The 21,081-nt window shown below is 33.0% G+C and overlaps 2 protein-coding genes across 5 annotated transcripts in view; one reads left to right on the top strand and one right to left on the bottom strand.

Annotated features, from left to right (window-relative positions):
* LOC128210415 (PACRG-like protein) overlaps positions 1 to 5,821 on the top strand; it is a 7,884-nt gene extending 2,063 nt beyond the window's left edge. For all 3 annotated transcript variants that reach the window (XM_052914762.1, XM_052914763.1, XM_052914761.1), the window contains exons 4-8: positions 784 to 874; positions 1,206 to 1,340; positions 2,372 to 2,479; positions 2,979 to 3,059; positions 3,609 to 5,821. In XM_052914762.1, the coding sequence (XP_052770722.1) occupies positions 784 to 874; positions 1,206 to 1,340; positions 2,372 to 2,479; positions 2,979 to 3,059; positions 3,609 to 3,665 (472 nt within the window). In that variant the 3' untranslated portion in view covers positions 3,666 to 5,821. The remainder of the gene's footprint in view (positions 1 to 783; positions 875 to 1,205; positions 1,341 to 2,371; positions 2,480 to 2,978; positions 3,060 to 3,608) is intronic.
* Positions 5,822 to 8,556: 2,735 nt separating this feature from the next.
* LOC128211012 (vesicle transport protein SEC20-like) lies at positions 8,557 to 15,223 on the bottom strand. 2 transcript variants are annotated; one of them, XM_052915389.1, is made up of 6 exons: positions 15,110 to 15,223; positions 11,817 to 11,906; positions 11,347 to 11,438; positions 10,970 to 11,068; positions 9,893 to 10,014; positions 8,557 to 9,215 (listed from the first exon to the last, which is right to left on the bottom strand). In XM_052915389.1, the coding sequence occupies exons 1-6, from the start codon at positions 15,188 to 15,190 to the stop codon at positions 9,022 to 9,024; spliced, it is 678 nt and encodes a 225-aa protein (XP_052771349.1). In that variant the 5' UTR covers positions 15,191 to 15,223; the 3' UTR covers positions 8,557 to 9,021. The 2 variants fall into 2 exon arrangements, with proteins under 2 accessions (XP_052771349.1, XP_052771348.1); XM_052915388.1 differs by lacking the exons at positions 8,557 to 9,215; positions 9,893 to 10,014; positions 10,970 to 11,068; positions 11,347 to 11,438; positions 11,817 to 11,906 and adding an exon at positions 11,924 to 13,653 and having other exon boundaries at positions 15,110 to 15,195.
* Positions 15,224 to 21,081: the final 5,858 nt, after the last annotated feature.

Here is a 21,081-nt window from a genome sequence, read left to right as displayed (position 1 = left end):
GTGTTCTCAATAAGAACCGGCTGCCTGCCAAAATGGACGGTTCAAATGGCAATAGGGCCGGTTCAAATTTGGAAAACTAAATGAATTTTCAGTAGAATAAGTAGAAGCTGGTCGGTTACTTCACCATTTGAGACGGTTTAACCGAAACTTATTGAGAACCCTGCATATACAACTGCAATTGAAATGTAATTCTAGCTCTTAAAGGGACTAGTTCTGTTTATTTTGTTGACATTTCGGCTGGATCCATCTGCATTTCGCTAGCATTTTAAAGATAATCTGAGCCTATAATTAATAATAATAAAATACTTAATTTTTAAACACCTTAGTAATAGCCAATAATGTTGAATGCATCAAGTGATGAAATAGTCATTCTATATGTATTTACTAATGTTAAAAAGCATGTACCGGTATGCCTTAAAGCTTCACTCTCACAGATTTACCATTTTTACAACTTTTCTATTTTTTGTCTTGAAAAGAGCAAATTTTTGCATAAATATCTGCAAACCAATGATATAAGATTGCTTACAAAAAATCAGATCGTAGATTATCATATTTCCATTCGAAAATCAATGTTTTATGGCTTAAACGGTTAGTGACGGTTTAAGAAAAATGCGTAAGACATCATTTTTGAACTGATTTTTTGTTAGCACTCTTATATAAATGGTTTCCATGGATTTTCCCAGAAATTGGCTCGTTCCAAGACAAAAAATAAAAAAAGTTGTCAAAGCGTTCAATCTGTAAGAGTGCAGCTTTAAGGAACATAATGATTTGGCTGGTTTTTAGGTTAATGCATGGTTCAGTAAAGCACAAGCTTGCCTGGAGTACACCTCCGGAACAGGTGCCATTCGACCCAGTCCTGGTTACCCTCGCAGAGGTTGGTGAAATGATGATAAAAGATTTCAGGCATTTTAATACACTGTCGGGTGACGTTTTTAGTGGGATAATTTCAAGTTTCATCATACCAATTTAAGCAATAAACATACAGTATTCATAAACCAATGGAGCTTCTGACAAATATTTCTCAATATTTCAAAGCTTTTTTATGCTACACAGAAAAGGCATGGTATTTAAAATTTGAGCCATGCATGTATTGTCTGAATACAAAATCAATTATTTATCGTATGAAAATTAGCTGAAATTAAGACTTGTAATGTATAGATGACAATCTTTATCTTTACCTATGTATTATCTTCCCTCCTCTCCAGGGCCTGCGCGAGACTGTCCACCCGTACATGTTTGTGGCTCGGTCGGGCTTCAAGGAAATGCTAGAGGTCCACGACTGTGCAGGCCATGTGGTGCCCCTCTTGCCCAAACTCACAGTTGCAATACGTGCTGCACTTGTATGTTGTTTTTTGAGTCTGTTTCCAGGTTTCACATACAATTATAGTTCACTTATAGCACCAGACTAGAATAGTTAAGGCATAACAAAACAAATTGCTTCTTCCCTGTTTATTATCATTTTTTGCACCCAACCCCAACTTTGGTATTAATTCCATCATTTTTTTCTTATTGTGTTATACAGCTTTAGTAGTTTCTTGCACAGGAGAGATCTAGACCAAATTGTGACAGTTTTTATTTAGCGTAAAAATGGAAGCACACACAACTTTAATGGGAAAAAATATCCCAATCTACCTGCCAATATTTTAGACAATGAAAGCAGAAACCAACAAAAATATTTACACCTGACTTATTACAATTTGGTGCAAATGTTACTGTCACATATGGTATGTATTTTGTAGATGCAAAGTTAGTTCTGTATAAATATGATGTTTATAAAACTAGTTAATGAACTCTATCTTATCAGTTAAAAGTGGTATTCCTCCGTTTACAGATCTGTGTGTGTTTCATATTCTGTATATGAAATTTTCCTTTATTATTGAATAGTTTTCAATGAAATTTGGAGGGAATAAGTTTTTTGGAAACTAGCAACTGACCCTGCAAGAATCTTTCTTAAAAAGTTTGAAATTAAGATTATTATTTTTTTTAAATGTTGAAATTGATAAGGCTGTTTTCAGCTTGAAAAATGATTTATTTTCATTAAAAAAATCACTAGTTCATATTTTCTATAAGTTATAACAATGATATTTTGAAAATTGGTTAATCCAAATTTGATTATCTTGAATTTTCATTCTTACTTTTCAAAATGGAGGCTTGATCTACCATTCAAGATAGAATTTTAACTAATTATGTGCTTAATTCAGGAAAGTTTCTGCCCTATGAAACAAGATTAGGTAGATTAGGTTCAGCATTTTTTTGTAAAATTATTGTAGATAAAAAAACTTTTGTCACAACAAATACCTTCTTTCTGCAGTAGGTGAAAGACAAAGAATGTCATTTATGTGTGTATTTAAATGCAAAAACCCATTTTCAGGCCCACAGTGATGCCAGTGTGGTATCGGGAGGTCTTGATGCCCTCAGACAGCTCAGTGAGGTTGTGGGACCTGCCCTCAACCCACATCTCAACAAACTGCTTGTGCCCGTGAGTTAAAATATTATCTCACTATTATTAGTCTACAAGCGTTGACAACAAATACGTACATTTTTTATAACTTCTCAATTATTATTATTCATATTTCCATGCTTAATATATGTAAGCATTTGTCTACAAAATCTGGAACCATTGTTTAAATATTCACAATATGAACAGATTAATGGCCAGTTGAAACATGATTTTAGGCTTTCCCCTGATCACATCAAAACAATGTTGTTTAATGCCAAAATATACATGGTAGTTCGAATATCATATTGCATTTAGTCTGACTAGAAATGTCATGGAAAAATATTGTGTTCTCCAGCAAATAACATTAGATACAAATATTTCTCACATTTTTATTCTGCCAAATTATTTTGATGTGTGTGTGATTGCCCGTGATGTTTGTATTTGTGTAAGTGGTGTTAATAGATTTGGCTTGTCCATGTATATTTCATTGTTCTAGTGGTGTTATGTTTATAAATTGTACTTTATAATGCTGTACCAGGTAGCCAAAAGCATGACAGACAGACGACACAGAGACAATGTCGTGGAGACCCTACATGTCGTGGAAAGCAGTGGAGGAAGGGTAAGCTGTTATATGCCAGGGTGGGGGGTTGTCGGTTTTTGAAAAAAATACCCATACCAATTGAATTTGGAGTTTTCGCATCATTTTTTCACAGAATAAGAAATTTTTAAAATATACCCAAATCTGTTTTTTAACCATTTGTTTGTGTTAGTTTATAACTTCAGCAATAAACTACAGTTTTTCAAATAGAACTTCTTAAATAAAAAGGAAACTTATGTTTATCATTTTGGGAAAAACATACTTTTTGGCATTGGGTACATGGCAATATATCTGACAGCTATAATAAGTGCTGGTAAAACACATGGGTACATTGCCATGGTTGAATAATTGATGGTTAGGATGTTTAGTCTTTTTCATCTTTATATGATAGTGAAAGGATTTCAAAGACCATACATCATGTTGACCACACATGCAAAGCATAAATGTAAAAGACAAGTCATGATGTGTATATATCCAATAGAAAACTGTTTCATTTAAATGATTTATAGCAAACTTACACTATTCATTGGCTTAATTTTTGTATGCAGTCCAATAATGATTCTATTTCAGGAGTGTTTGCCTGTGATAAAGTCCAAAATCCCAACATACTCCTCCATCTTCACCTGATGATGATGATATATGGTTGTGAAATATGGGTGGCCAGTCAGCATTGTGATACTATTGAAATGCTACAGCAGGGAACCAGTCCGACTTCAATTGATTACATTCACATCTCAGTGTTCTTATTATTTTACTGATTTATTTAAAGCACTTGTTTGATTTAATTCACCTGTATTTTACTTGTCTTTTGTCTAACAAGGTACTATCTTGTATTTTTATTGTGAAGAAAATTATGTTGCATCAAAATATTAAGTAGATTTGTTGTCATCTTAACAAAGTAAACATCAATGAATTAATGAATCAATCAATATATATGCTCATGGGAACACTTTCATCATAGATTGAAATGTTATGTATTTATTGGAAAATGGTTTTATATGAAGAGTAATAATTATATAATCATGATGTTTTTCTTTTCATGTTAAGTTTTTGGTTGAAATGGCAAGCTGCTTCAAGTTGTTGTATTTTAGTGATCATTCAGACTTTATATATGTTTGATATTGAATTATGGCGGACACTTCCTAACTAATGTGCCATAATTTGATCTTGCCCATGCTTATTTTAAGGTCAGTGTGCTTTTCAACATTAGTGTAGAAAAACGGTCAAATACTTAATATGGTATAGGAAAACTGCTTTATTTTGTTTTATTAAACTTTGATTTATTCTGATATTATTAGCGTTGATGAAACATTCTCTGTTATTCACAAAAGTTGTTAGTTATCCCCTTCCACAGAGGGAGACATTCATTTTTTTATCGTTATTCTAACTATTATTTTTCTTCAACCTCATTTGTCTGACACAAGCAGAACTCTTGAAGGATTTGCTTGAAACTTGGTCATGTGAAGTGCACAGTGCAAGAATTATTATACTTGGGCATTTTGTTATCTCCCCTTATTCGTTTGTTTTAAAATTTGTCCAGAGCATTACACATGACCTATTTGAAATAATTGATTTAAACTTGGTAAAAAATGACAGTGCATCAATGTAATCATAACTCTGTGAGCCACTGTTTAAATCGTATCTCCCCTTGATTTTCCATAGCCAATGTTTGTCAAGGGCATATCTTGTGAACTAATCAAAGGATTTGAATAATATTTATTACATTGATCAATGACTCTGTGAAGTTGCGCAGAGAGAATGTGCTTTAACTCTTGACCCCATTTTTGCAGAGTTATCTCTGTAAATTTTATTGAAAGCATTACTAGAATGATAAAACGGTATTCAAAGAAAAGTGAAACATTGATAAATGGCAATGGGAAATTATGCACAGTTCATCATTTATAATGCTTGGAAAATTTTCTCACCTTAGATTTATTTTAACAAATTCTACCCAAGCATACTTGATAAACTACTAAAGGAATTCAATGAAAAGTCGGAATTTTGATTGATGGAAATGTAATCTTTTGCACATCACATGAATGATAATGGATCCATTCATGAAAAGTTGTCTCTCTTTGTACTTGTATTTTATTGAAACAAATTTGTCCAAAGCTGAAGTTGTAAACTACTGAAGGAATGCAATGAAACTTGGAATATTGATAATGACAACATGATCTTGTGCACAACATATGAATGACAACTTTGTAAAGTTGTCTCCCCATGAATGTTGATTTTATTCAAACAAATCAAATCCAAATTCTAACTAGGCTTTTACTGAAGGAACTCTTTGAAAACTTTGGACATGGATAAATGACAATAAGAAATTGTGCACTGCACAACCATTATTATTAATCGGCGCATTCTTGCAAAGTTATTTCCAAGTATACTTTGATTTACTTAAATAAATAATGTTTTAAATCCTCCGAAACTACTGAGAGATTTCCCATTTTCTTTTCTGTTTACTTTGCTCATTTTGAAAGCTATCATTCTTAGAAAACAATTCTTCAATTAAGCAGACACATCTGTTTATGAATGCAGCACTTTGAAAATAATAGTTCTACAATTGTTACTGTGCTTTTTAATTAAAGGCAAACATCCTTGCTTTTGTATTATACAAAACAGCATTTTATAGGCATGGTATAAATTCATGTATAATAAGTATGGTATTGGGTAAATATTACAGTACTCTACATTTGCCAACAATTGTGTACATAACTGATATTGTTATGTTATGAATATGCTTGTCTTAGTTACTGTTTTTTTAAATAAACAAAGCAACCTTTTTAAGACTTTTATATGTACATTATTTAATAGGACCCTATTGGGTCTCCCATGGTGGGTGGTCCAAACTCGGTTCCAGCATGTATGGACATAATATCTAGGAAGTGATCCATGAACAGCCAAAACACTGTAATCCCTCTTGAGTTACCGCCCTTTATCTGTCACAATTAGTTTGTTCTTATTTATTTTAGACCAAAAGTGAATACAAATATGAAGGTGACATAGTACTGACGGCCTTTATGAGAGCAAGAAGAAGTTACACTTGCTTTCCTCAAACCCATGTCCTCAGGGTTGAGAGGCAGACACAATAGTTATATTTTTGTACCACTATAAATTACTCTCACCTTTGAATTGTCAACATAAAATGTGACCGTGTTTACTTGGACATATTTGTCAATTATAAATAAAACAACTTGGTATAGTAGGTGTTAATGTGCATTTCTTAGGTGAATTTGACAATAGTCATGTCTAGATAATAGTTATGCTTCTTGCACTTCAGACCAATCACCGAATTAAAGGGGCTGTACTCTGTATGATGAAATAGCGAAAAAAAAAAAAATTGTCGGAAACTGACATAAACTTGGTATCGATGTGTACAATGCATTGAAACTTACTAACTGAAGTACCACATAGTTTACAATTTTTTTATTTTTCGCAGTTTTTTGGTATTTTTCCATTAAAAAAGATTACTAGGTATGTCTACCTAGTCGAATTCATTCCTTATGCGTGATTGGCTGGTCGATATTATCACGTGATAATACCAAGTTAGGTATATAGCTGAAACATTAAAACCGTTAAGAGTAAGCTTTTGTACCACAGTGGATACAACACTGGACTGCAATTTTGGCGACCCCCGGTTCGAACCCGGTCTCCGGCTCAATTTTTTTTTACAATTTGGTATTTTTAGCTCGACTATTCGAAGAATAGGTGGGCTATACTACTCGCCCCGGCGTCGGTGTCCGGTTAAAGTTTTAGGGCAAGTTGGGATTTTCACTTTTAAGTCCAATACCCTTCATTCAATTGACATTTTAATACTTCACACAGTTGTTCAGGGCCATCACATGATGAGGTTAGATAACTCCATATTATTCTTTACACAGGTTATGGCCCCTGATTGACTATGGAACTTAGGTTAAAGTTTTAGGGCAGGTTGGGATATTTATTAATAACTTCTATACCCTTTGTTCAAATGACTTAATACTTCACACAGTTGTTCAGGACCATCACACAATAAGGTTACATAACTCCATATTATCCTTAATACAAGTTATGGCCCCTGATGGACTTAAGTTAAAGTTTTAGGGCAGGTTAAAGTTTTAGGGCAAGTTGGGATTTTCACTTAAAACTCCAATACCATCCATTCAATTAATACTTCACACAGTTGTTCAGAGCCATCACATAATGAGGTTAGATAACTCCATATTATCTTTTATACAAATTATGGCCCCTGATTGACTATGGAACTTAGGTTAAAGTTTTAGGGCAGGTTGGGATATTTATTTAATAACTTCTTTACCCTTCATTCAATTGACTTAATACCATCACCCAATGAGGTTACATAACTCCATATCCTTAATACAAGTTATGGCCCCTGATTGACTTAGGTTAAAGTTTTAGGCAAGTAAAAGTTAAAGGCAAGTTGGGATTTGAATAAAAAAAACTTCTATAGATACCTTTCATTCAATGCACTTAATAAAATTCAAAATAATTTACGACCATCTTACAACAAGAAACATACCGTAACTCCATTTTAACCCTAAATACAAATTATGTCCCTTGAATATTATTTTTTTTTAATTTCTTTTTTACATTTTTACATTCTTAACCATATCTTTACCAAGGGAAAACTAGGAGGGCTTTACTATATGGCCCTGGAATTTTTTTTAATTTTTTTTTAAATTTTATTTTAATTTCTTTTGAAAGGCATATTTATATATTCTTTACCACATTTTCATAATGGGAAATCAAGTTATTTGAATGACTTGGGTCATTTTTTGGGTGGTGGGAGGGCAGCATTAAAGTCACCTTATGTATTGAATAATTTTAGTTAGGTTTGACATAAATAGACCAAACTTGGTAATATTACATTGTTATTGTATTCACTTCTAAGTCAAAGCGGCGAAGTCGAGCGCGCTGTCTTACGACAGCTCTTGTTTATAATGAAATCAAAGAGTAAACAATTTTATTAAATAATTGTCCTGAGATTCGTTACAGAAAAAAACTTTTTTTGGTGTCAATCTGGTGTACAGTGATGTACTACTGTCCCTTTACATCTTTGTGCTCTTCTCTCTGAAGTTATAATTCTCCAACATGATGTTGTACTGTGAATGTGCATAACATCTCAAATAGCTCTGATACCCACAAGATAAACTCCACAGTTAAGGAACCTGAATTGCCACTGTCGACTCAAACTAAAGATTCTGTCCAATTGAGTGGATTTTTGTTTAAATTGGTTATAATGGGAATTGTCAAAATAACTTGAAATGTGAGAGTGTCAAACAAAGTCATAGCCCTTCATTTCGTGCTGTTGATTAATGTGAAACGATGGCTCTGATGGGTGTTACCCCGCACATTAAATTCAACCTACCAGTGCTCCTATTACAATTTATACCTTTTAACACAATGGCTGTTATAACACAATGACTCACATTATTTATAAGCAAAAGGATAAAAGAGAAGTAATACTTCAATTTTGGATGTGACTTAGTATGTGCCCTATCATAACTGAAAGCATGGGCAGTTTGAAACTTTATTGCACAGAAAAATGATATTTATCAAATATCAAAAACAAGATAATAAAATATTATCTCAAATTTTAATGCAAGTATTTATCAATAATAATTATATGTATATATATATATATATGAAATGTATCATCAAGATCATATTTTATAACCTATGAAAGATCATGATTTGGAAAAGCTTTTACATCCATAAGCACAAGACCTTAAATATACTGTAGGCCAGTATAGGGTCTTCTTCTCAGAGAGCGTACAACACAATATCTTAGGTTTTCAACTGAACAATAAGCATGCTTCCGAAAATAATATTAAACCAAAAACTTGTTAATCTAAATAGACAACTTATATGTTTCAAATATATTTCATTAACACCAAGAAAATAAAGGGCATGAAAAAACAATCATACAATACGCTCATTACCCTTGATAAGATGTCCCTATGCTAACATGTATAACACAACTCTAGAACCAGGCTAGTCTCCGTCTCAGTATATATAACACAGTTGCGAGAAAGAATACAAGGGCAATAAATATTAGGAGTTTATCAGTTAGCTCCCTTTGTCCATATTTTGTTATCAGTCTGCGTGAGTTGTGAATGTGGCCGCCCATTGACTTGAACTCCTCGTGCGTGTCTGTTATTACTCGTGACGATGACTCTGAAAATTGTTTATACAGATTATACTTTTGCAAGCTCTAAATCATAAATTACTTCCCATTTCATGAAATTGTAATGCAATTTAAACTAGAACTATAGAATTTTTATTAAGCCTAAAAATAATATGCAGCAAATATTTACATTACTGTAAAACATACTTTTTAAATCTCCCCAAAACCAAAAGGTGGCAGTTGTTGGTTTTAGAATTCATAAAGGTGGCCATATTTGTTGCCATAATATGCCTTTAACCAGGTGAAAGTTAAAAACATTAAGTGTTCTCAATAAGAACCTATAGGGGTCCACCTCTCAATTAAGGTTGTAAGATGAATCCCCACCAGGTGAATCGTTCTCTTGACCTCAAAAAGGACACAGTAATAGTTTCTGCCAAGGAGATGGACTTTAGAGTGGTTCACATCAACTTTCCTATCTTACCAATCAAGCTTAAATAAGCACTTACAAGAACCTAGAACTTAATATTAAGTAGTAATCAAGTTAAAGCAAGTACAACATATCCTATGACTTTGCTGGGAGTCCCCTGTTGACTTGTGCCTAGTTAGAGACTGGGTGACATGATAAACTGTGGTAAGAGTGAGGTTCTCCTTGCGAATCTGGGCATCCAGGATCTTGTCACTGATATACCCCCTAGCTAAGACAACATATAAAGGAGACAAGACTTACCAAGTGTTGTAAGGGTGAGGTTCCCCTTGCGGACCTGGGCATCCATGGTCTGGTTTAGTTCCAGCAGACTTTCTGTAACGTTGCTGGCTGCCTTGGCTAGGGTTTCTTTGCTGTTGATGTTCCTGGGAAAAAGTTAACCATTAAAGCCGGAAGTTTGGTATATACTAATTAGTATTAGCTTGAATGTGAATGTTTGGTATATACTAATTAGTATTAGCTCGAATGTGAATGTTTGGTATATACTAATTAGTATTAGCTCGAATGTGAATGTTTGGTATATACTAATTAGTATTAGCTCGAATGTGAATGTTTGGTATATACTAATTAGTATTAGCTCGAATGTGAATGTTTGGTATATACTAATTAGTATTAGCTCGAATGTGAATGTTTGGTATATACTAATTAGTATTAGCTCGAATGTGAATGTTTGGTATATACTAATTAGTATTAGCTCGAATGTGAATGTTTGGTATATACTAATTAATATTAGCTCGAATGTGAAGGTGGCTGAAAGCTCTATGGTCTTGAGAGCTTTCAGCTCTCTTTAAAGTTTGTTTCCTGGCAAGAAATCAATACTGGTGTCCCTTTTGGGAGATCTAGAGAATGTTCCCCTAGTGGAGCTTGAACCCACGACCACTTGTTCACCCCTTATGTATCGACACAGTTAAGGAAGGCAGATTTCTTCCACATTGCAATTAGTTTCAACTTATTTAATTTTACAACGATTGTGAAACAAGGTATTGCAACTTATATCAATCACTCTCGTTGACACGATGTTGCGCGAGAGTGTAGTCTTGTGTTGTATGGGAAACCGGAGTAACCTGAGAAAACGCACTTTTCCGGCTTGGTAACCACTTATTGAAATTGTGCAAACTGCTGGCAATCAGATGAATTTCATATACTAATCTCATGTAAACAACTTTTTTATTGAGTATATCTGCATCTTTTTTCTCCAAAACCAATCACTTTATATACTTAGTTGTAGTATTGCAAATTTCTGTATAACTCGAATCACTTTGACTGGAATCTGTGGTGAAGACACCCTCAATGGCAAAGCGAATGTCTATAGTTTTTTACCGTTTCCTGACCGTGGTGCCAGCCATCAGTTCGTCTTTTTCCCTTCTGTCCAGTGACATCTTTACTGCTAGGTTTGTCTTCCTCAGAGACGTCACATTGCTGGATGTATCATTAAAAAAATAATGAAATTATTTTATAACAAAGACAAACATTATTCTTAATTCCTATGATATAAATTTCCACAAATAGAAACAATCTTTAGAATGAATGATCTTTAATTCAAATAGGAATAATTGCCAACATTTTTTGTAAACATAGATAAAAGGTAAACTCATTTGCCAATGAAGCAGTAATTCAAACACAAGCATCAAATAGATCTGCTTTGTCAGGTGACCAATAAATTTATTTCTTTTTCTAACAGTTATGCTATCATGTACCTTGTCATGCGCTCCCGATGGCTGTCCACGTTTTTCAGCACAACCAGTCTGTCCTGGTCCCGATCCTGTTCCCGACCAACCCTCTCCAACTCCTGCAGACACCAGAACCAGTTTATAATAAACTATACCTTTTATATTAAATGTATTTCATTAAAAATTGTTGCACTTTAAGAGTCAATCGATACAAATGCTCAGATTACATAATGACACTTTAGACAGATAAACTTAAGAACAATCATAGATTATCATAAAAGCAAAAATGTTTTATTTCCTTACACAATGGTATTCGGCAGAATTACCATTGACGGTATTTATTATATTTGTACAGATGCACAAACAAGTAAATTGTAACTTATAAATTAGTCTTAAAGAAATATAATTTCAATTTTATAGTATGCATGTAATTACATGACCAAGTGAATGCAGTTAACTATTATGTGCACTGAAATTTGAATATTAGTTGTACTTACATTTATTTTTGCCTTGAGGTTGTTGAGGGAGGACTGGGCGGACTTGTTGAGGTTTTCCAGCTCCTCCAGACTCCCACAGCTTTGGACATCCTGGTAGAGAACCACTCCACATACAACATGATGGCATTATGGTGACAACATTTAATTCTATTTATTGTACAGCTAGCTTTATACAAGGGTGCTGAACATGGACATACCAATTATATTTTACACTGTACTTCTGTAATGTCTGTTTCAAGCTTTTCTATAAAGGCAGTAAAAAAAATATAACTGGTGTATAAGTCTTTGCTTTTGATCAGTTTCTTTACTATTTATATATTCATATGGCATTATTGTTCATTAATAAAGTTTTTTTCCATGATTTACATTCCATAAATAATAGTTTGGATTCAAGCTACTAGTATTCATTCACATCCACAGATATTTTGACAACTCTGTTTGTTGTTCCAGAAGTTTGTAATTTCTTCAGGAGTCAGTTCTGGTATGACAAATGCGTCTGACCTGCAGGTTTTATCGCACATAAATCTTGTGTCCATGTGGTACTTAGGGCCTATTGCACTCAGCCAAATCCCCATGGAAGTGTCTTCACCCTGATACCTGTGCAAATAGTCCATATTTCCTCCCAACCAGGCACTTATATCTTGTGACACAATATTGCCCGATCCACAAGCGAACGCTGGGTATTCCAACGAGCGATAGACTGGTTCTGCCCACTTTCCATACCTTTCAACATACCAGTCATGGCGGAAGTTTCCTAACCAAATGTTTTCATTTCTTTTTAAATGATCTAGCATACCCATTATTGCCTCAACATCTACAAAGCAGTCATCATCTGTTTTCATGATGAAAGCAGCAGGCTCCTGCCAGTGAACCCACTTGTGGAACTGAAGAACCTTTTCAGGCAGGTTTCTGTACACATCAATAGAGTTTACAAAAACTATGTCCTTATTGGAAGCTGCTTCTAAATCTAATTTCTCTTTAATCTCTTTTTCTTTTGCAATTTGTATTTTATCTAGCTGGTCTTGATTTAACAGCCTTGACTTAAAAGCATCAATCTCTGATATTGTCATTATCCAAGATGGTAGGACAAGGCTGGGTAAAGAGTCAACTTTGAAACCATTTAAATCTAAATAGCTGACAGTCACAGTGCCAGCAGAATTGTTAATAGATGTCTCATTTCCTTGCATTTGTGGAATATCAAACTTTCCTAATATCTTAAGAGATCCCTGAAAGTCTTTTGGCAACAACATTGGTTCTATGGAATGGTACCAATAACTTGAAGCTAAAATGCCAGAGTCTGTGCTCGTAAATGTTGCTGATGAAACAATTTCTTCTCTGAAGTAATCATATAAGCATACAGTAACTGATTCAGTGGCTGGTATGACTGATCTGTGTATACCAAGCCTTTTAACAATTACTGGATGGTGAACATTAAAAGAAATATTCCAAGTATAACCAATTTCACCACCAAAACTTGGTGTTGTTGTCAAAAGTAGCAAGTCACTATACTGATTTCTCTCTTCAAACAGCATTCTTGAACATGAATACATGTCTTTTCTATTCTGTGGGTGAACATTACATCCAGTGTCTCCAATAATAAACTTAACCGAGAATCTTTCCAGCAGTGTTTCATTCTTGATCCTAGATGTAAGCCAGGTTTTTCTAGCTGCTTCCCTCTGCTCAAAGTGATTTCTTGCACTCATGATCCCAATAACAAGAGATTTTGTGGATCTAACTCCAACATTTGCTCTCCAGTTATACAGAATTAGGGCTGTTAAAAGTGCAACAAAGGATATTCCATTCAGAACGTTTCGATCCATTCTTCCACACTTTAAACCTGAAGTAAATGAGACACATATGATATGTCTTATGATATCAGACCATAATATAACTAATGAGCAGAACCAGTCTATGATGTAATACATACATGTATATTGTGAAATATCATTTACAAATGTAATTTATGGAAGGTATTGTAGACTGGTATTTTTTTTTTAGAAATAACATATGTGTCTCATTTTTTTACCAGTTTATTTCAGGATTCATTAAACACTATCAACAAAGCTGAATTAAATGTGTTATTAACTAGTACAGATATCAAATGGCGCATGACATGTTAAACATCAATTCTATTTCACTGTTTTGCACTGCAGCCAGTCCTCACTGTTATTGAATCACCATAGGTCATGCGTAAAACAATGTAATGGCCCATTATTATGATTATAGTAACATACGTTCTATCAATATTTTAACACCTGTGAGTTGCAATTAGAAACATGAGCTCTTATAATTATAAGTTATCATATATCCATTATTCTCCATAGCAATTAATTCACATGAATCACTAATATTATATTATTACTTAACTCAAGGTCTGCTTTTTTTTATCAAATTAAGTAATAGAAAATAACTTGTTTTATATGGTCAAGCATTGAAACAATATTATCTTTGTTTAAAATCACTTTGCGGACAAAAGACTTGTAATAATGCACCAGTCAATTGTAACTAAAAACCCCAGGTCCGGGGAATAGTCCAAATAATTGTACGTTGACAATTTTTTACGATTTTTGATATGGCAAATCCTTCACGTACAAATTGTTTTGTACCAAAAGTGGGTAGTCATTCCGATCAGGATTCAGGGTTAAAGCTTATTGCGTCTATAAAATATCATAAAAACAAGAAATATTACCAGATAATGTTATGTTAATGTTATGCACCAGTCAATTGACCCCCCCCCCCAGGTCCGGGGATATACCGGGGAAATGTCTTGTCAGTATTGTTATTATAATGCCTGTCATCAAATAAATATTTGGGAAATAATTACTTTTTGTTTTTTTGTATATATAGACATTTCCCCAAACTGATTGATGTATAAATTTAAAACATAAATATAAAATGTCATAAATCAAATTGATTTTGGGGACGTTCTTTGGGACGTTTTGACCTGGGGACATTTTGCCTGTAAATCGTTACAATTGAATGTAAACAGAATTTAAAACCAAAATTTCTACTCACATAATATTAATAAAAGTCATTGCACAAGAATGTCATGTACAAACTAGATATCTAGTTTTAATAAAATGAATTATGTTATTCAGCTGTCCAATTACAAAATGTATGTGAATGATATACGACTGAATAGTGAACACCTGCAAAAATCATCCGAACATTAATTAGACCGAACTAGGTAAACAACAATGTTGTTTGATTTGAAGGCAATTCAGAAATATTTATCCAAAAATTTCAATACTGATCAAATTTAATATACATCAATATTATAAAGAAATACTGACCTGGATTATAGCTTTCACTTCAAGGTCAAGTTTCACTATTTCTTGCAAACATAGTCGTACGTGGATGTCATCCGCCGCCATTGTTGGTAACACACAACAGTTTCCAATAAACAAGGTTGCATACCACCATTATTTTCTTCCGTGTAAGCTGTCCTTGTTACCTCCCTGATTGAGGCCCGATTTGAAGCCACTGCGGTAAATGTTTGACTGAATTTTTCGTCACGCAGAGAACTTTGACCAACTTATATCTGCAGCGAAAAAGTCTATATTCTCAGTATGACTCCCCAGTTCGGTGCAGCCAATGTGCATATTGTGTATCTAAAATACTTTTAACACGGTTTATATATGCCCGTGCTATTATGTACATGTAGTTTACATTTGTAAACGCATTGCTTTTTAATATTACTTGCTTGAGCACCTTCTGATAGGTTGTAATAACTTGTGGCCAGACACATTTGTATATTTGCATCACGTAAAACGTTACCTATATAATTATACTTGTATTTGTATAATATATCCTAAAATATGCATCAACATTGCTTCATTAAAGACCATACATATCATTAGAAAAAAATGCAAGTGTCAATGTCTTCGCTAGATTCCACAACTCGGTCCCGTTTCAACAAAGATCGTACGGCTTAAAATCGTAATTTTTGGGCATAAACTGCGTTTCAATAAAAATATATCATACGAACATTTATCGTACATATCCTGCCCGTAATTTTACGGGTATTCCGGCCTTACGTTGAACCATGGCCTCGTAACTGCAAGATTTGACAATACCATCGGGTGAAAGCAGACACATGTATAACAAATATCGGGATGTATAACAAGATCAAGTCTATTTCCCAAGCTGCGATCTTACTATGTTTTGATTTTTATAAATTAAACGTTTTACAAAAGCGGAATAAATATGGTCGTACTAAACTGGTGTTCACAGTTGCTTCCCATTTCCCAGTCTGAGATTTGTCATTCACTTTGGACGGGAGGATTTCCCAGACTGCGGTATTATTTGGTAGTTTATATTTCATTTACGCAACGTTTTAAAAAAATAAACGAAATTAATATTGTCATTCTAAAATTATGTTCATAGTTACTTCTCATTTCATAGGCGAAACATATGAATTTTATTCGAAATCCTCCCAAAAATCTTCACTTACAAGGTATGTACCATAAAATACAATGAAAATATTAGGTATCGTGATATTATTACGAGCTATTGTAGCTTGAGCCTACGTCGTAAAAAGAATGATATCTAAACGACATTATAGCACACGTTTGGATGTTCGTACACGGCGACAGTTCGAACAGTTTTTATCTATCAAAAACACAAAATGATTTATTCTTAAATGAATATCAGAACTTCGATTACTGGTCATCACGAGGACATGCTGGCTTTCTTCCTGGTGTCGAGGATGACGCGAGCCGAGGAAACTCACATTTGCACCCGCCAATTTCTACTGACGACAGTTATTCGAATTAATGGCTTTTAAATTGATCAAATCCGAGAATTTATTACCATTCTATTCGATTTGCGGGTTATAAGTGGCGTAAATTTGATCTAAATTATCGATATAATCAAATGAATTGAGAAGGCTTCATTCAATTTATGAAAACAAAGGAGGAATTAATTACAACTTGGATTTCTTTTATTTCGTTTCATGAAGTTTTTGGTCCTCGCGTTGTTCATGCTAGCCAGTAGAAAGGCATTTACAGACCTATGAATTATGGGGGTTATATCCATGCAGCGGTCCGAAGAGTTTTGCCATACTGGATATTCTATTTAACGTGTACATAAAGAACACAATAAATGACTGTGCATTGTTATCTATTATCTGGGTTTGTCTGATGAAAGGTTCCAACACTGTTCAAAGATTTAGAGCTATCCCGCATCACCTAAGCTAAACAAAAACACATGTAGTTCTTTGAGTAAATCCATATTGTCAAACTATTGGAATAATAAACAGACAGGTTTTAAAAACATGTGTAAAACAATAATAAATTAAGAACATTAAATATATTGTTCAATTTTATAAAATTGATAAAAAAATATGTATATAAAATATAATATTATAAACATTGTATTACGCCAAGTTCCTAATTGTATTTATAAGACTTACTTTATTTGTGGAAGAAGAACGAAACCGATTAATATAATATAATGTGCCATTAATGTAATGAGTTGATAGACTAATTAAAAAAATAAAGGCATTTCCTTGGGGTTTTAAACGACGTTGTTAAATGTATTGCAATACATTGGACAGCTCAAAGTATGTACCTTTTACCACGTTGTTTGTTGATGTTATTTGTACATTTTGCATGTTTAATGACAAAATAAATGGATTGTCATAGACTGACAGTTCCAAAAAACAACACATGTATAGGGAGTCCAAACTCAACTATTAAAGAGAACGGCGAGCAGGTTTATGGACGGGACAATGCTCCTGACAATCTGTGGTGGGGCATATGAATTAAGTTGAGTTCCCACAACGGGTTTAAAGCAAGGAACTGAAGTTTCATAAGACCAGGGGCGGTCCTGGATGTGACGTTTGATGGGTGTTACTGTACAGAGTGCGCTCTCTTTCCCCCGAAGCCACAAAATAAAGTATTTCAATGCGCGCAGGGGCTCCGGCTTCCACTTCAACATTGGCTTATATATTTTATAAATTGTGTATTTTAGTATTTATGTGCATCTTCTTTCCACGATTTTGTCATTTGGGCAATTTCAGGGGGTGGGGGCGCTGCCCCTCCCCCCTCAGCCTGTGAGTCATCTAGTGAAAGGGTTTATATATGCGCTTTCCTAGTTGATATAAACCAAATAGTTCCGGATGACTCCATGTCAATCTGAAAAAAACGAAAGTTTATTAAAACTGAGATGAGTTTAAAAACAGCAAATCTGAAGATATACACCCCATGTTTCTTGGATAATACATGGCGCCCGCCGCCTGCCTCCAGAAATAAACAGTCTTTGTCCACTGTTTCAGCAGCTGACGTTTCAATTTCACTAAGTGTCGGCCGGGGTTAGTCTATTACTTGCTCCCTTACAGGCATCTTTATGTATTTTTGTTGATTTCTTTAAGAACCATGACATGCCGCCGTCAACCATTATGACTCCGTGTCTGTATCGTTATGAGGGCGGCGATATTAAACCTGCCGACACTGCCAAATACGCCTGTCAGGTTTATTTGCTTTAAAAGCCTCCGATGGTTGGAAGATGTTCCTATTGAACAGTTTTCTGAGAGTCTGACAGCTTGTTCTGTTTACCCACGTGAATCTGGGCTTTTCAGGCGACGTGCTTTTTGTCAGCCTTTTGACGACGTTTCGCTGTCGTCGACAAAAACGTCAAGCATCCAAATAACCAGATTTTGGATAAGAATCCTTTTGCTCAGATTGTTATTAATTAGTTTAAATGAACTTTCAAATTGATAACTCTAAAAATGTTGAACAATATTCCTCATAAACATTACAGATTGAATTGTTTATGGGCCAAATGTTGGTCCAGAATTAGTGTATAATACTCGGAACGATAGCACATAAACGTGAAAATTCACACTGATTAGCAAACAAAAACTCCACTTCCGTTTGCCATCCCTCGTGTAAATCCATCAGTTCTGGGTAATTTTGGTTGGCAGTCTGTATAGATTGTTGACGCTCCGTTTTACATAACAACACGTAATCTGACTCGCTTTCTTTATCGTTTTGTGAATTGCTCTTGTTTCCTTTCATTCATTTATCTAAATATATTAACCACTGAATTTTATAAATTAATTTAGTTATTAATTCATTAATTCACTCATTCGTTCGTTCGTTCGTTTGTGTGTGTGTGTGTGTGTGCGTGCGTACGTTCGTTCGTTCGTTAGTGCACATTCATTCATTCATTCATTCATTCATTCATTCATTCATTCATTCATTCATTCATTCATTCATTCATTCATTCATTCATTCATTCATTCATTCATTCATTCATTCATTCATTCATTCATTCATTCATTCATTCATTCAATCATTCATTCATTCATTCATTCATTCATTCATTCATTCATTCATTCATTCATTCATTCATTAATTCATTCATTCATTCTTTCATTCATTCATTCATTCATTCATTCATTCATTCATTCATTCATTCATTCATTCATTCATTCATTCATTCACTCAATTATTCACTATTTATTTATTTATTTATTTATTTATTTATTTATTTATTTATTTATTTATATATTTATTTATTTATTTATTTATTTATTTATTTATTTATTTATTTATTAATTAAATAATTTATTTATTTATTTATTTATTTATTTATTTATTTATTTATTTATTTATTAATTTTATTTTTATTTATTATTTATTTATTTATTTATTTATTTATTTATTTATTTATTTATTTATTTATTTATTTATTTATTTATTTATTTATTTATTTATTTATTTATTTATATTATAATTAACTGTTTAATCTAGTTTATTTATTTATTTATTTATTTATTTATTTATTTATTTATTTATTTATTTATTTATTTATTTATTTATATTATAATTAACTGTTTAATCTAGTTTATTTATTTATTTATTTATTTATTTATTTATTTATTTATTTATTTATTTATTTATTTATTTATTTATTTATTTATTTATTTATTTATTTATTTATTTATTTATTTATTTATTTATTTAATTATTTATTTCATTTTTTCATCTATTTATCTATTTATTTATTTATTATTTTTATTCATTCATGTATTTATTTATTTATTTATACAATTATTCATTCATTATATTGTATACATGTAAGTATGTTTTTTGTTACCCAACTGCCAATTAGTCTATAAATTGTTCAAATGTTGATTAATCGTTCGGCCGACCGTACGTTCGCTCGAAATTCACCTTGTTTGTTTGTTTTTTTTAGACAAAAAAGCATAATAAATGGTGTAAACAATTTGAATATATCAAATTCTTCTTGTCAAATTAACAGGTGCAGCACAATTTACGCAAATAAACGCCAATATGTGTTGAATAATGGACATAACACGTGTTCCCACAATAAAATAATGTATTCAATAGGTTAATAAAGTAGGACCACTCGAAAACAGTGGATTCATTTACTGGAAGTGAGCTGTGGACAATTTTCACTTACCTGTGAAAGATGCGCCACAAAAGAGACAATCTATGTGTAATCAGGGTAATAGATGACCACCCCCTGATTTCAGCGGATATAGATAATAGTTTGCGTATCATTTTCAATGTGGCGGCATTCTACAAAGTGTTTCTCGATCCTTTTACAACAACTTGGTAATTTATGGATGTTTGAAAGGCTTTCTATACCACGATGTGGGAGAAATTCAAGAGGACTGATATTGATGATTGGACAAGCAACCAAAACAAAGTGATCTATTGGCATGAATTATTAGCTAAACATCGATGCTATCTCAATACGGTGGTGTCATTGATATGATAATCATGTACTATCACCAAATGTTAAACGATTTAGAGGAAATTTTGATAATGAAAATTGGTCCAAAGATCTGACTTTTTTGCTTGCTTACAAATTAATTAATTCTTAACTGGGAGCAATTTAATCTATGTATAAATGTTTTTGTATATTGGTCCCAAATTTGAATCATTTTTATTATTTCATTTCAGTGTATCCTTGTGTGATTTATGTCGAGTTCTCTGTACAGAATGTCACGGAAAAAGACTTTGAAGCAGGTTAACCATGCCCGAAATCAAAAAGAATATTAGAAAGTACTTTTAACTCATATTTTCCTCAATCGCCCAATTTTCTCTCTGAATGATTTAAATAAAAACACATTTTATGTTTGTTGCGCATTTTTACTAGCAATAGGATAACATGTAATGTTTGTCACATACAATGCCTATATGAATAAATATATGAATTCGATATCCAGCAATATTGGTGGCGTTTATTTTCAGTGTTCCATTGGGACAGGACTTGCTCTGCTACAGTACGT

Source organism: Mya arenaria, chromosome 12, assembly GCF_026914265.1.
Source record: "Mya arenaria isolate MELC-2E11 chromosome 12, ASM2691426v1".
Lineage (NCBI taxonomy): Eukaryota > Metazoa > Mollusca > Bivalvia > Myida > Myidae > Mya > Mya arenaria.
The sequence above is the reverse complement of the archived record's forward strand: the minus strand, read 5'-3'. Positions and strand labels throughout refer to the sequence as shown.

What these genes read in the sequence shown, in the direction of transcription:
- LOC128211012 (XM_052915388.1), bottom strand. Translation starts at nt 13,636, where the DNA reads ATGGATCGAAACGTTCTGAATGGAATATCCTTTGTTGCACTTTTAACA.